Source organism: Corapipo altera, unplaced genomic scaffold, assembly GCF_003945725.1.
Source record: "Corapipo altera isolate COAL_440 unplaced genomic scaffold, ASM394572v1 0, whole genome shotgun sequence".
Taxonomy (NCBI): Eukaryota; Metazoa; Chordata; class Aves; order Passeriformes; family Pipridae; genus Corapipo; species Corapipo altera.
This window is the reverse complement of record NW_020884872.1, coordinates 75,266,305-75,282,473: the sequence shown is the minus strand read 5'-3', so window position 1 is coordinate 75,282,473 and position 16,169 is coordinate 75,266,305. Positions and strand designations below refer to the sequence as shown.

General features: G+C 34.8%; 1 protein-coding gene across 2 annotated transcripts in view; it reads left to right on the top strand.

The window, feature by feature from the left end:
- The window catches only part of ATM (ATM serine/threonine kinase), a 62,344-nt gene that overhangs the window by 25,378 nt on the left and 20,797 nt on the right, over positions 1-16,169 (top strand). For both annotated transcript variants that reach the window (XM_027645814.1, XM_027645038.1), the window contains exons 29-43: positions 834-1,033; positions 2,727-2,901; positions 4,411-4,575; positions 4,849-4,981; positions 6,801-6,896; positions 8,260-8,431; positions 8,854-8,995; positions 9,467-9,643; positions 10,004-10,172; positions 11,332-11,419; positions 11,775-11,930; positions 12,708-12,816; positions 13,607-13,695; positions 13,791-13,893; positions 14,922-15,070. In XM_027645814.1, the coding sequence (XP_027501615.1) occupies positions 834-1,033; positions 2,727-2,901; positions 4,411-4,575; positions 4,849-4,981; positions 6,801-6,896; positions 8,260-8,431; positions 8,854-8,995; positions 9,467-9,643; positions 10,004-10,172; positions 11,332-11,419; positions 11,775-11,930; positions 12,708-12,816; positions 13,607-13,695; positions 13,791-13,893; positions 14,922-15,070 (2,123 nt within the window). The remainder of the gene's footprint in view (positions 1-833; positions 1,034-2,726; positions 2,902-4,410; positions 4,576-4,848; positions 4,982-6,800; positions 6,897-8,259; positions 8,432-8,853; positions 8,996-9,466; positions 9,644-10,003; positions 10,173-11,331; positions 11,420-11,774; positions 11,931-12,707; positions 12,817-13,606; positions 13,696-13,790; positions 13,894-14,921; positions 15,071-16,169) is intronic.

The following is a 16,169-nucleotide window of genomic DNA, read 5'->3' as shown; positions in this document are numbered from 1 at the left end:
TATCTAAATACGGCCTACAATTAAAATATAAATGTTAGCTTTCCTTACTGACTGTGAAGTTTTATAGTCAGTGATATTTTTCAAAACTTGATTTTCATTTATTAAAAGCAAATATGAAGACATATGAAATTATACAGCCCTTGCAATAAAACCTGAATGTATTACTGTCTTCTAACTTTATTCCTTAGAAATGTAACTGTTTCGAGTTATGCTGTTTTGTTGCATATGTTGTCAAGAACTTACTTTGCCTATCCATAAATAATCTAAAAATAAGAAAAAAACTTTTCTGGACCATGTTCATCTAAATCTTTTGAGTATAAAAGTTAATATTGCCAGCCAGTGGAGTAAGTTTTTTTAAATGTAACACAGCCTTTTTAGTATTTTAAAATGATGGGGTTTTTAAATTTGCAGTTTTAACAGTTGCAGTCTACAGTGATATATTCCATGAAATAGTGCATTTTGTGCGCATTAACATTATGTTTGAAAGAATATAGGCTGAATCATTACCCAGTGTTTTAATGCTTTGTGTTTGATGTTTCTTCTGTTGGTAAAAATTACCATGAGTGTTTGACTTTCTGAAAAATGTGCATAACATTTCTCATGTTGCGGGGAATAAAAAAAGAAAATGAGGCGATGTGTGGCTTATAATCCTGCTCAGAGGATTTGTTTCCCTGTAGGTCTTTTGTTTGTTTAAAGCAATAAAAATAATGAAGCTTCTTTGCCCATGCCCTTTAACAAAATATATATATCCTGCTTAAGTTTTTTCTTTGTTTAAGGTATATCTGTATTGACATTATGAATTAATTTTTTACTCAAAATTTATTCATTTTTAGGATTCATTCCAGAAAATCCTTCTAGCTCTTTGTAAGCATGCATCAGATACAAACAACATTTATAAGAAACACAGAGTTCTTCTAATTTATCACCTGTTTGTTGGTCTCTTACTTAAAGAAATAAAAGATGGTTTAGGAGGAGCCTGGGCTTTTGTACTCCGAGATGTAATTTACACCCTGATTCACCACATCAATAGCAGGTAAATACAGTAATTATCTCTTGTTCTTCCTGTCTGTACTTCCTTGTTCTTGGAACCGTACATTTCAATATCGCCAGCAGATGTGAATTCATTTGTGGACTTAATTAAAATTTGCTGAGATTTAAAATTAAATTGCCATTCTTTTATAATTTCAGAATTTAAATATAGAACTCTTACTAAAGTATGGAATGTTTTGTGCTATCCTTGTATTTAGATGGTCACTATACTGCAACAGCATGTAATAGGCTATCAAATTGTGCAAATAAACAAGTGTTGGGAGATTTTGATGACAGAAAGGGTGTTTAGAAATTTAAAGGACATGCGAGAAAAATTCAAAATGTGGAGTTAAGTGCAAAATAAGCACAAGTCAAATAAAATGTGCTTATTGAGTTAATAAAGAGTATTGACATTTACATTTTCACCGGTGGGTACCTAGCAAAATGAATTGGTACGTGTTATCCTAGCTTGCTTCAGATTGAGAAAACGAGTCCTTCATCAGACCTAAGATTTAAATGGAGATCCTTGTCTTTCAGATAAGAAGACTAAGGTATTTTCTTACTTCAGGTTTAGCTTTAGATTTCCCAGACAGTTATTCACCTAAATATCTTTGAGTTGATGTGCACGTTGATTGCTTTGCTTGTTTGAAGCGTTTCATAGGCCGAGATGTTGAAGAGATGTGTGGATTTTATGGTAAATGCCATTATTATGGGACTTACTATTGCAACCAACACTGAACTGGGACAGGGACAGTCCATGCACTGGAGGGCAAGGCTGTCTTTCAGAGGGACCTTGTCTAGCTGTAAGAGTGGGACAACAGGTATGCTGTGAAACTGAACTAAAGCAACCATTAAGTCTCTCACCTGAGATGGAATACCACTGTGTCACCCATCCAACCAGGACCTGAGAGATAATGACAAACTGGGATAGGTTGAGTGGAAGACCCTGGAGGGGATAGGCAGAGTTGATCTAATTTCTGTTCTTCAGTTTCTGGGGGGGGAAGACACCTTACAGTAAAGGTAAAGTCAGATTTTTTCCTAGAAGTGTACAGTGAAAGGACAAGGGGTAGCACTCAGCAAGTTGCAATGTGGGAAATTCTGGTTGGATGTAAGGGAAAGGATTTTTGCAGTGAGAATAGTTAAATACTGGAGCAGGTTGCTCAGGGAAGCTATTGTTTCTCCATCCAAGGAATATGTCAAAATTCAGTTCAACAAAACCCTGAGAACCTTATCTGAATTTGAAATTGAGCCTGCTTCAGGCAGAAAGCTGGACTAGATAATCTCCAGGTGGCCTTTGTAACATAATATTTAATTTTTTTTTTTAACTAATGGTTATTTTGGATAGAGGAGGATTCAGAGAGCATGTTTTCCCCTTTATTCTGTTTCTGTCAACACTGTTCTGGCAAATAATAGTCTAAAAGCCTTTTCTGGGGTTTTTTTTTATTTTTTTTCCATTTTGGTATATATTTTTCTACAAGATTTTATTCCATTTTTTAAAGTGATAAGTCAAACTCAGTGTGTTTAAGTTTTTCTATGTCTCCTGAGCTAAGTCCATAGAGCTGATTGATAAATTTTAAACTTGATAATTCTAGTTCCTCCTTATTTTATCTTTTTTTTTCCCTCTTTCTTCCCTGTTGTGTAATAGGCTGATACTTGAGACAATGACCATTTGTATTTCACTTTGTTTCCCATGACAGACCTGTTATCATCAGAGACATATCCATGCGCAGCTTTTCAGTCTGTTGTGATCTCCTTCATCATGTTTGCCACACAGCGATTACGTGTTGCAGTGATGCTCTAGAGACACACCTTCATGTTATTGTAGGAACCCTAATACCTCTTGCCATGAACCAGTCTGAGATTCAGGACCAGGTAGTTTTGCATTGCTGCTTATTCCTTATCTGTTAGCTTCTTAGTTCATGTTCACAGTTGTTAAAGCTGTATCTGTACTCGTGTTCAATTTTAATTCCTTGTTTCTATGATTTGGAGATTTACATAAAAATTACTATTTGGGATGGGATAGTATGCCTTTAATTTTTTTAATAAAAGCATCTTCACTTTTGGTACTTCTGTTCTGCCAAATAGCACGTTGAGTAGCTAAACAGTTACTTATAAAGCTCTGTGGGTGATTTCACAGGAAATACGAATAAAGACTTTTGGTATGAGAAGGTGTATAGAGGACAAAGAGGAAAAGTGTGCAGAGAACAGAATTCAATAGTTCAGCTGTTTATTTAACAAATATTCTTTAAAAATAAATCCTGCACATAGGCCTTAAAAGGGAAACAAAGCAGTTTCTGTTGTGTGACAAGCATTATTTTCCAGAGTATGCCTGTTGCACTTCAGGCCTCATGTTGCCTTCTGGGTTAATGTGATCCCACAGTACCATATGCACCTTTGTGGTTGCGTTGTAACTCTACATTATCCTCCTCTTTGTCCTTCCAGTTGAGCTGGAGGGCTCTGCTGATCCAGCTGAAACTAACTTGGCAGGTTTTTTTCCCAGCTTAATGATCGTGATCGGATTTACAATATGTCAACGCAAACAGTTGTCCGTGCACAACTGCAAAGGCAACTTGTCAGGGCACCCCTAAGCAGAAACAAAGTGGGAAGGGCAGAAATTTCTCTGAATTGGAACTGATGTCAAATATGAAACCCTCTCATATCATACTCCTGCAGGGAAGCCCACCCTCTAGTGATCACTTTTTCTTCTTTTTATTTTTTCTTCTAGTATTAAATGGAGGCTAATTAATAATTTTCAGGTAAACATAGGTCTTCAAATAAAAACATCATGATTTAGATTGTAGAATCCTCAAAGCAGCTTGAATTGAATATCCAGTTGCATTGATTTTTAAGCATAAAAGCAGTGTTTTTGCAAAGAAAGTATGATACCACTTCGTCAAGCATTTATTCAAGTTATGGATCTGTTATAAAACAAATTCTGCAGAGTTCAGTGATTTGGGCTATAAGTTATGATATTGATCTGAATTTCAAATTAACAGCACTTTAGTGAGAATAATAAAGTCTTGATAACATCAGAAGAACTGTTTGGGTGCAGTGTTTTGCTAAATCATTGTCAGTATCATAGTGATTGTGTTGGCCAGTATTTGAGATCAGCTTCATCAAGAAACAGGATAGAACTGCAGGCCAGTTTTTGTTTGATTTTTGTTTGGAAGGGAGAGTAGCAAAAATGCCTCACCATTTTAGAATATGTCTGTCATTTCCCCAAGCCTCTAAACATCTTACAACTTTTATCAGTGTAAATAAATTATCTTAGCAGTTTAGTGGAACTTGGAGAGCTACATTATAACCTGAATAAGAAATATGGCTTACTGTTTCTTAATGTTTCTCTGTAATTTTTGGATTTTATTTACTTCTTATATGCAGGTCCTAGGCTTGTTGAAGTATCTGGTGATAGATAATAAGGATAATGAAAATCTTTATCACGCAATCAAATGCTTAGATCCTTTTCCTGAATATCCAGCTTTTAAAGATTTGCGAGCAACTCAGCAGAAAATAAAATACAGTAAAGGACCATATTCTCTTTTGGAGGTAATTACATTTTAAAATATATCTCATGACATAGTGTTTTTGGTAATTCAAACTTTCAAAATAAAAAGGATTTCCTAGCTACAGTTGAGAAATATTTAAATTAGACGTAGATTCTTTTTATTGCCAGTTTTCAGAGACTGAGATATTTGTAGGTTTCTATTCATACTTTACATCTGTTAATATCCACCGTGTGGACTGCTGAGAGCCACTTCTTTGCCTGAAGCTTTTATATTTGTTTGTTATATGTGCTTAGTACAAAATGTTGTTTTGCAGGAAATTAATCACTTTCTCTCAGTTGGTGTTTGTGATTCACTGCCCTTAACACGGCTTGAAGGACTGTATGATTTACGCAAACAATTGGAACAATATAAAGATCAGATGAAGGATCTCCTGAAAAATTTCCAGGGTACTGATATATGTGTTTTGTTTCTTTTGTATCTGGTTTTAGGTGTTTAGCAAGGTTTTATTTTGTGTCAAGGTTTTTGTATGTTTAACAATGTAACCTTATTATAGTTTCACATGCAAAGTAAAATTACGTTTATTATTCATGTAAAATCTGAAGTATCTGTAACATAGTGTCTTATAAATATTATATGAGGTGTTACATGGTAGAGAGAATAAAACAGCCTTCCAGCTTTTGGCATAGGACATGTATGATTGTGAATGCCCAGGATAACGTATAATATAAGTATATGGTTTTATGGCTGCTTAATGAGTTTTCTTGTTTTATGAATCTCCCTACTCTTTTAAATGTAAGGAAGCTACATTTTATTAAAGTCATAGTATGTTAGAAAGTAAAGCTCTCAGAAGTTTTTAAATGGTAGAATTTAGTTGAACCTTGCCAGATGTCCCCACATCTTGAATATCATTTACAATTTTAGTTTCCAAATTCTGCTTGAAAAGTGTTAGTGAAAGGGCAGCAAGCTTGTGTGGAGCAACTTCCATTGGAGGAAAGCCTTGTGAGACTGGAAAAGAGATTGAATAGGAAGGAGTGGAGAGAAGTGTATGAACTGGTGAATGGTACAATGAAGCTGATAAGGGAGTACCCATCACTTCTATGACAACAGATTAAATTATCTCTCAGCAGTTATATGGGAGAAACCATGTCATTTTTTCAAAATATATACAGCGTGGAACTTACTGTTACTTACTGTGGAGATGAGAAACATAACCGACCTTAAAAAGGATTAGATATATCTTATAAACTTTATTAGATACGAAGATCTGCTCAGGCAAAACCTGAGAAGTACTTTCTCTTACTTTGCTGGAGGCAGGCTGGCAGGCTTGATGGGCCTGTTGCCTTGACTTTGCTTTATACTAGAAGTCTATTAACCACTGAATAATAATAATAACAAGAAGAAGAAGAACAACAATAATAACAATAATAATAATAGTAATAGTAGTTCTTAGTTTTTAAATAAGAAGTAAACCTATTATTGAAAAAGGCTATACAACTCTTTGCTGAAAGCTGACATTTAAGAAATAACTGCTGCAGTTTGACCACACATGTATTCAATTTTATAAAGGTGTCAACAAGCATATAGCCCTATCCCAGGTTTCCATTCCAGTCAACAGAGCAATGGGATTTTTAAGAAACTACTGCTGGTGGTTGTTTTTTTTTTCTTTGGCAGATCATCATATTTTTTTCTTAGAACATTTTGTTTGGCATGTTTATTTAAAATAAAGACCTCAGGCAGGCAGCAAATATGTAAGGAAATGCCCATCGTGAGAGTTTGTAGTTTGGCAAGGTTAATTAAACAACTGAAAGCTAGTGAAATTCTGAGAAGTTCCTGGCAGAAAGCCTATTTTTGAGATATTCCTTGGATTCGTATTTAGAACAGAATGATATTAGTTTAAGGGCTGTCAGTGGAGTTGCACAATATGACTTCACTGTTTCAGATAGCAGTCTTACACCAACTTATGCTAATATTTCATGTAATTAATCATCATATCTGCATCAAAATGCTGAAAACAATAGCATTGTATATTTCGGTTTTGAGGATTCTTTGGCATAGTCAAATGCATAGAAATATTTTCAAGTTACAATGAATAAGATAACTGAAAAATTTTTTTGATGTACTGTTTAATACCAACATTCCTCAACATTGATAATGCTTGTTGACATTGGTAGATAAAAGACACTGAAGCAGTGCTTTCTTTCCAATATGTTCACATTACAACTACACTGACATTTTTGGCATTTATTTTTTCTTTCTGAATGATAGAAAAGCCAGAAGATTCTGTAGTAGTGAAATTGGTGGTGAACTTACTGCAGCTGTCCAAGTTGGCAGTTAACCATACAGGAGAAAAAGCAGTTCTAGGTAAGTTCTTTACTCCCACAGGCTAATTAGGGCTGTCATTACAAAAACCAGGCTGAAACTGTGGCTGTTCTCCATGTTATTTCCCACTGCTATTTTGCATTACCTGCCAGAGGTAGCCATCAGGATTGTTAAAATGGTTGATATATCTTCTATTCAGTCACTGTATTTAAAGCTTTGACTAATAATTTAATTTGCAATCAGTTTAGACTCTGGTCTGTTCTATGTGCAGTAAAGAGTCATCTGTTTCTATGGGTCACTTTATTAGGTTGAAAAATAATACAAAAAATTGAAGAGAACTTATCTGAAAATTTTGTAGGTATGTCATAGTGGAAATTAAAATAGTTGTTCTCCATCTTAAAGCCTCTTCTGTGTTATTAAAATTATTCTCACTGTTTACATTGACCACCTGGTTAATGTTTGATCCAAAGCTAAAATCCAAATCCCCTCTTGCCCAAGTGGAGACTACCTCCACAAAGCTGGTGATTACTGAAATTAGATGTCTAAACTAGACAGAAACACCTTTATATGTACACCTGATATATTGTCTGTCTAAAAGACTAATGACTGATAATTACAAATGCTGAGGAACTGAAACTCATGTTGACTTCAGTGTAATGGATTCTTTAGCACCTCTGCAAGCTGCAGGTTTCAACCTTCTCTTCATTGCATTTCCTTAGGTGATTTGTCAAATTTAGTTCAAAACTCAACCTGTGTATCTTCAGTGTGTTCTTTATTTGTTCTGGTGGTTAAAACAATGTTGTAGAAGATGGAAACATTTTCCATACATGTGGAGAGTTTGAAAGAAAGAGCAGGGAAATAGATTTTGTTTTCTTTCTGGTGAACATTAACATGCCTTTTTAAATATTATTTTCAAGGTCAATTTTGTTTTGTTTTATTCTTTTCTGTATTTTGTCTGGAAAACAAATGAGGGACACATAGGTACATCATTTTATGTAAAATGTGGGTTAATTCTGACTGAGTTTACAGTCTACGGTTTGTGCTTACACAGGCTACTGTTTGTATTTACCATACCCTTAGGGAATGAATGTGAGTGATTCTGACCTTTTGCACTTGCCTGTTTCTGACAGAAGCAAAAATAAAATCCTTATCTGATATAAACTGGAACATCCAGAGCCATAGGCACTCCTAGAAAATTGAGTTAAAAAGCATAACTTTATTATTTCCGAGTCTTATGCTGCAAAATTTTTTAACATGTAATTTTAATCATAAAGCTCCTTAAGTGATTATTTATAATGTTTGCAGCTTTTTACCCCATAACAATCTCAGTTCTAAAAGTAGGGTGAGACCTTGTTTTACTGTTCATAAGACTACAGAAAGACTGTAAAATTACTTGCATTTGCAGAGGCTGTTGGAAGTTGCTTGGGAGAAATAGGTCCCATGGATTTCTCCACCATAGCTCTTCAGCGTGCTGAAAATGCACTGGATTCTAGAGCAGCAGACTTATTTGAAGATAGAAAACGTCAGTGGGTCTTCATAATGTTAACTCAAATAAATACTGCTTTAACAGATAATTGGTGAGTATGCTTATTTAGTTAGCTCAAAGCTTAATAGGAGCCTTTAAGTTGTATGTTGTTCAAATCAGCTCAGAGTAACTCTCTGAAAGCTTTACTAACACCTGTTAATGTCCAACCACGTGCTGCTTCAAGGCTCGCATTACTTACCCGGTCAAACTTAGGTGTTTCCTAGAAATTCTCTAGTTGGACTCAAGCCAGAGAGTCTCCTCTGTGCTGTACAGGATAGCAGTGCTGTGGAGGAAATAATCAGACTTTGTTTTATAATAAAATATGCAATGGCACATCCTACTCCAAAATTTTCTGATTTGATGCGCGCATAGACTGTGGAGTTATTTGCCTTGTATATTTATAAAGGTGATTTTGAAAGTCAAATATCTGAATTCAATTAATAATAAAGATGTTCTGTATGTTATTTTTTTTAGTATTGATGTTAGAGCTGCTGCTGTTTCCTGTTTGAAAAACATATTAGCCACAGAGTCTGGAAGTGAATTTTGGGAAGTTTATAAAAGTAAAGCTGATCCCCTGTTAATCTATCTACAGCCGTTCAGAACATCTAGAAAAAAGGTACTTCTTCTGATATGTCTTACATATATAGCATATAGGGTAGAGAAAAAATAAAAATAGATTTTTTTTAAAAAGTGCATTTGAAAATATTTTTGAGACAGGCTTTGATGAATGTAATACACACTTTCTCAGGATTCCAGTGTCATTTGATGCAAAAAGTCAGTGGAAAATAAGTCAGGAAAAAAGTGCATAATTAACCACAAATCAGATATTTCCTCATTTTGAAACTTTTGATTTGTGACCTAAACGTGATACCTACAGTGACCTTGTTGATGTTATCAGTAAAATTTTGGTTTTAGTACTTTCAGATTTTCTTGGAAAACTTGACATCTACATGAACAGAATTGATATTGTTAGTCAGTTGAAGCATCAGTAATAGTTAATATATTTTGGTCTGTGCAGATTGCCATATGGCTTTTTTAAGTGCCTTAGAATTTTTTTATGTTTGTAATATGTGTATTTTCCTTCTAGTTTCTTGTAGTATCTGCTAATGATACAGAGGCTCGTTTAGAAACTTTGGATGACACAAACCTGTGGATTCCTCTGGGAGAAAGTCATGAGACCTGGATCAAGTGCCTAACTAGTTCGATATTGGACAGTGGAGGTGTGAAAAATGAAGTTCTACAGTTAATGAAGCCACTGTGTGAGGTGAGCTAAATCATACACATGTATGTATGTGTGTGTGTGTGTGCTGTGATGCATAAAAAATGTGATTACTTATCTTGATAACAAATAGTAATTTCTGCTGTTAAATAATTCAGATACTCATAAAATACATTCTTGAAATACAAAATTTGAGAGATGATTGTAACGTAGATGAACTTTATGTGGCTACTTTAGCTGAATGCCAGCACAGCCCCGTTGAGTGGTTTACATTATTCATATTACATGTTCTTTCTCAAACATTGCTTGTTTGTTTGAGTAGTTGTCAGTTTGGTTGTAACCTAGAGAAAGAAAGGCTTTTTCCATTGTCTTTCTTAGCAGCTGCTGTGCATGGTTGTTTTCTAGGTGAAAACAGACTTGTGTCAAACTTTGCTTCCATACTTAATTCATGATATAGTTCTTCATGACTCAGATGAATCTTGGAGAAATCTTTTGTCACTTCATATCCAGAAGTTTTTTACAGCCTGTTGCAAATTTGCCTCGTCTAGTAGATCTACTCCAAATTCTGATTCAGGTAATGTCATGATATTTTTGTTTCAACTAAAAGTGGGATTCTGGTTGTAAAACTATCTCCTGACATCAAATATATGATGTGCGCTTGCAGGCAGACTGAATTTTAGAAACTTCTGCCCAATTGTTTGATCTTTTTCAGTGGAGATAGCATTGATTTTGAAGCAGCTTCTTCAGTATAACTTTTTTCCGTATTCACAACTGGATGATATTTATTACTTGCTGAATTTAGATGTTATGCAATGTTGTGTGCTGCAAGACTTGAGTTGTGGACTGTCTCTTAAAATGACTAATCGGTAGTTAAATTCCTCTCTTATTCAAACAAGAGTGATAAAAAGCAGTTTTATCTGTATTTTCTGCTTGGAGAAGACTAACCCTTTCTTTAGCTTCTGCCAGATATTGATGATGGTCTCCCTATACATTCAAAAGACCTGTTCCATTCCAGCAAAATGAAAGGAAGTTGTAACCAAAGGTACTGCAGCAGAATATAAGTAATGCAGTAAGTTCCTTTAAAAGGAAAGCACCTTCTAATCAAACTGTTGGCATTCTTTCCAATTAGATTGTGATCATAGAAAACCTAAATTAATTCCAATCCATCAGGATCCAAACTAGAAAAGACCAGGCAGTTAGACATGAGAGAGTTGAGTGTATCCGAACAAGAGTCTTAGTGTTGATCCATTTTGACATTCAAGTTCTAGAAATTGGCAGTTTAAAGCATAAATGGTGTGAACATCATGCCAATCACTGCGTTGCCTGAGAAACCAAACCTAATTGTGAATTGCCAACTGCTTGACTAGAGTCAGACCCACCCTATGACTTTGGAATAACTTTATATGGCTCAAGCCTAAGAGAAGAGGTCTGTTATGGAGATTTGTGCAATCATGTTAGTTCATCTCTGAGTTCTATAATAAGAAATATAATACATAAATTATTAATACAAAGATAATTTGATAAAATTGTGGTGTAAACTACTGTAGTGTCTCTAACATAGTGTAAGGAGGAAAAATACGTTTTGTGACAAACTATTAGTTTAATTTTGGAAATGCCTTCCAAGGAAGTTTTTAGTTACTTTCTTGAGTTCAAAATAGACCGTTTTATTTTGTAAAATGCATATGTTATGACAAAAGTTCATTATATTCTTTCCTTTGAAATATACATCCCAGAGCAAGAAACCCATAATTGTAGAAGTTTGGATAAAGTATCTCGACGAGCGATGCTTGCTGTTGTTGATTACTTAAGAAGACAAAAGAGGTGAATTATCACTTTCCAAAATGTTGCTTTAATTTAATTGTGACTGTACAAAGATCTATTGATGCTCTAGATTAAAGAAGAACATGATAGAGAACATGTCAGTCAAAAGAATGAAGATACAGTAGTGACCTTGCATTTTTTACAGAAGTGATATAGCTGGACTTAAAGGATTCTAACTATGCTGAAGGAGTTTTCTAAAAACTTTTTGTCTGATAAACTTCTTGTAGTTTGGGTTTTGAGGGGGGTGCTAAAATAAAATTAGCCTTTGGAAAGCTTTATAGTTAGTTTGGATTTGTTTTGTTTAATGTTAGAGAGAAGGTCTGTTGCAGCAGTATTAAGGTGTTTATTTAATCAGATCTGCTTCAGGTACAGTTTTTGATGACAGCTTCTGGCTGGATCTGAATTATCTTGAGGTTGCTATAGCAGCACAGTCTTGTGCTGCTCACTTCACAGCCTTGCTCTACGCAGAAATCTACGCAGACAAGATAAATAGAGACAAACAGCAAGAAAGGTATGAGGCTTGAGGAGTGCAGTTTCTTGACATTTCTGGTAAAATGGATCATAATTTGTGCGTCCCAGTAGTGTTTTGTTATGTGAAAAGTCAAGGAAGCTTTAAAAATATTCCATAGGTGCATGTATGGACATGAAAATATTTCTACCAATCCTTGAATGTGATCCAAACCACGTTGACTCATAATCAGAAACTTTTCTTAGTGCTATTGGTTAAATTAAAGCCAGAAGTTAATCAAAGAAAGAAGGAAACGCCAGAATGATAACCAGAATTGTGTGTGGATTGAGCTGAATGATCCTTGTAGAGAAGGAGTTTTCTTCTATAATGGACAATTATTTTTGTCTTCTGGTATAGCAAGATCAAAATATGGAACTAGTTTAGAAGCTTTGTTTTTGTTGCAAATAACTCTAGTGAAAATATAACAAGAGGAAGATTATAAGCTTATGCATTAACTAACTGCTTTTATTCTTTGACAGAAGAAAGAATGCTTCAGCCATTCACAAAAGCAACTTGATCTAATAAAATATTGGAAATTACAAGGGTTTTTTTTTTTATCTCTGAAAAAACACCTTGGTGTTAAAATCCCTTGACGTTGATATTCTCAGTTCAGCTGATCATTATTCTAATGGAGAGCTATTTTGAATGATTTAGGGGTATGACAGGCATGGTCTTGCATTTGTTGTTTGTGCCGCTTATTTTTTAAGTGTTGTTTCAGAATTTCTTTAGTTCTTTGTATGATATTTAATTTAACTTTATTGGTTGAAACTTTTCTTTTAGATCTTCTTTTAAAGCAGCTAAGAGTTTGACATTTGAAGAAGAAAGTCAAAAAACAACTATTACTACTTTGAATGAAAAAAGTAAAGAAGAAACTGGCTTAAGTTTACAGGTACCTGTGTGCTTCATAATCTGAAAGCAAACCTTCTCATATAATTACTATTAAGAGTAGATTTCATCTGAGTTGAAGGCAGATCTAGTTGAATTCAAAAACTGTGTTTGAAAGTTCTCCTCATGCTTTAATTCAAAGTGAACTTAGTAGCCTTCTAGAAAAGCTAAATTGAATATTCATTCACCTGAAACACTAATTAACTGGCAAATTTTACATCACAGCAAGGAGACTTTGTTCCCTGAAAGAACTGACCTCATGGTGATAACTAGCCAAGTATTTTTCAGTTTGTTTTGTCAGAGATATATGTTCATTAAAAATGAACATGTGGTGTGGGAGGCTGTACTAACCAAAACCAAAGTAGTAGTATCTCTTGCAAGTTTATTTGATATATCAAATCTGATCCAGTAGCCTTGTCTAAGTTACTTCTTTGCATTGTTCATTATTCCAGAACTGTGCTTGTGTAACTTCTAAGATGCATTGCTTAGCTGCTGTGTCTGATGCTCATTCAGTACTACTGCCTTTTGCTTTTCAGCCAGTCCACCTAAGGCCCAGTTCTGTTTTTTTGTTTAATAAATTAGCAGGGAAGGTAGGTAGTCCTGAAGAGTTTTGCTAGACTGCATAACTTTTTTCCTGTGATGATAGCAGGCTCAGATACTGCATAAAGGAAAATTTAGCAATGATAATGTTGCATGCAAGGACTCATTTTTACAAACTTACATGATATATGTAAAACTAACTTGAACTGGTTCCGAAAAAAGGTAACTTGTCATTTTTGTGGTGCATCTTCTAGGACCTTCTCATGGACATATACAGAAGCATTGGAGAACCTGACAGTCTCTATGGCTGTGGCGGAGGAAGAATGTTACAACCATTAGCGCGGTATAATTTATTAATGTTCTTATGTTCTTTAGAGTCATTGTTTTCATTTATTAGTAAGGAACTTCAACTGAAAACATCCTGTTAACTTACAACAGGCTAAGAACATATGAGCATGAAGCAGTATGGGAGAAAGCCCTTGTAACATATGACCTTGAGACAAGCCTCTCTCCATCTACTCGCCAGGCAGGAATAATAGAGGTAATCTTATTTTGTAAGAGGAAATAAATGTAAGAATTGATATCCATCATACTGAGTCATTTGTATTAAGTCCAAAATTGTTTTAGGACTGAAAGCAATCCCTTTATTCATCAAGTCCAGCCCATTTTCATACGCATCCAAACTGTGTAATATAAGACAACTCAATATTTGTCCTGAAAACGTTAAGGTTCCTATTCCTCTTGTCACTCACCGAAATAATGGATGATGAATTTTGTGAAATACTTAAGGGCAGCTCCTAAAATGACAGGATATGAAAAGTAATGTAATTGGTTACTTTTCCTCTCTCATTCTTCAAACCTCTCCATTGTGGCAAGTATCTGACTGAAACTGTGGTATTTCTGATACAATAAATAAATAGAATTGATGCTATTTTGAACCCTTAAAAAGTATGTTGCTTTTTTAGCCTAAAAATGTTTACACCAGTTCTATAATAATGTAGCACAGGTATATCTGTTTCTCTCGTCATTTCATTTTCCTATGAAAATTTTCTTTTATTTTCTTACCCCAAATTATTTCGTATCATTGCTAAAATTCCATTCCTTTTCTCTTTCATAATGGCTGCATGCATAGTCTAGTTAACTGGTCACAATTATAAAGACAGTATGGTCTTCAAACAGATAGGTGTTGCAGGAAACCTTTTCAAATCCCCACCAGGAAAATGGTTCATTAAGAAGTAAAACCCGTTTTGACTTACTATTGGGAATGGTGGAATGGAGAAATGTGAACTCATAATTAATTTGAAGCAAAGTGTGGAAATTTATTTAAAAGAATGCCACCCATGGTGGTAGTAATGAAACTGCTTTCCTGGGGGTGCAGATATCAATAGTGGGATTAGTAGTTTTATTAAAAAGTTTTCATGTTACGTAGTGCTGAGTTTAGAAATATTTATGGTCCTGTCATACCTGCAAAGGCTTCTTTGTTTGCAAAGGTAAAACAAAGCCTTTAAAAAAACTAGTTCAGTTTGATAAAGGAGGAAAACCAACTTCTAGTAATTTTCTTAATTCCAGGCTTTGCAGAATTTTGGTCTTCGCCACACTCTTTCCATGTATTTAAAAGGGCTGGAACGTGAAAACACTGAGTGGTGCACAGAACTACAGGAAATGCGCTACCAGGCAGCATGGAGGAATATGCAGTGGGGCCACATCTCTTTTGTCAGGTAAACCAACTTTTGCTAGTTTATTAAGCAAAAGGCAGTGTCAGATCCAAGCAAAAAGGGCAAGGTGAGAATATAGTTTCTATGAACCAGGTCACATAATTTGTCTTAATAATTGAATGTAAAAGCAGTCTTTTTCACTTCTCTGGTTTGTATGCACATCACTTTCCATTTTCCTGAGAAACTGTACACAGGTAATTCTTTTTTTATTGTTCATAATTGTGAACTGAAATTTTCCATTTTTGACTTGGATAGTAAACTTACCTCAAGTACAAGTGAGGGTTAGATAGTTTTTAATGTCTAATTTATAAGGAAATGGGGAAATATTACTTAATAAGCCACAACAGGTTATCAAGACCTGGATAGGCAAACACCAGTATTGATTTATGGCTACTCCCTCATAAGGAGTAATCTCCTCCCTTAATGTGTAACTGGATATGCCACATATGGCAGTAGTTATTTCATGTGACTAGCCAGAATCTGTGTCTGTCCCTTCTTAGTACAGGTGCATTATGGCATGTTTTAGGAAGAATACAGAATAGATAAACTACATTTTGGCAAATTAAAAGTTACATGGTGGGGTCTCCTCCTACATCAACTTTTAGTAGTACAATGGAGGATTTTTCTCCTAAGACTTACAGAGAGGTGTTCTGGGGAACACACTCCTGGTATGTTCGTTGTCTTCTCCTGCACTGTCATGAAATCATTGATAAGACTCATCTGGAGAACTTCATGAACAGCTTGTTGAAGGACATTTGTTATGCCACAATCAGAACAAATTTCTTATAGGTGTGCTCTCTTAGTCCCTGGGTTAGGGTCTGTATAACCCTCCTTGGCAAATGGAGTAGTCACCTTTAATACAGGAGCAGAAGAAGAACATGTAAGATGAGAGAGATGGCAGGAAAGAGGAGGGCAAGGAGAAAGGGAAAGAAAAGCCAAAAGGGCAAAGAAGGGAAAATTCTATTGAACACTATGGATTTTTTTAACCTTCTGATTTTATTTATTTTTTCCATTTTAAGAATATTTTTGAAGTTAACTGTACAAAACTGTTGATTCTTAACTGAAGTTGCATATATACTAAATATGTATGTTTCAGCATAAT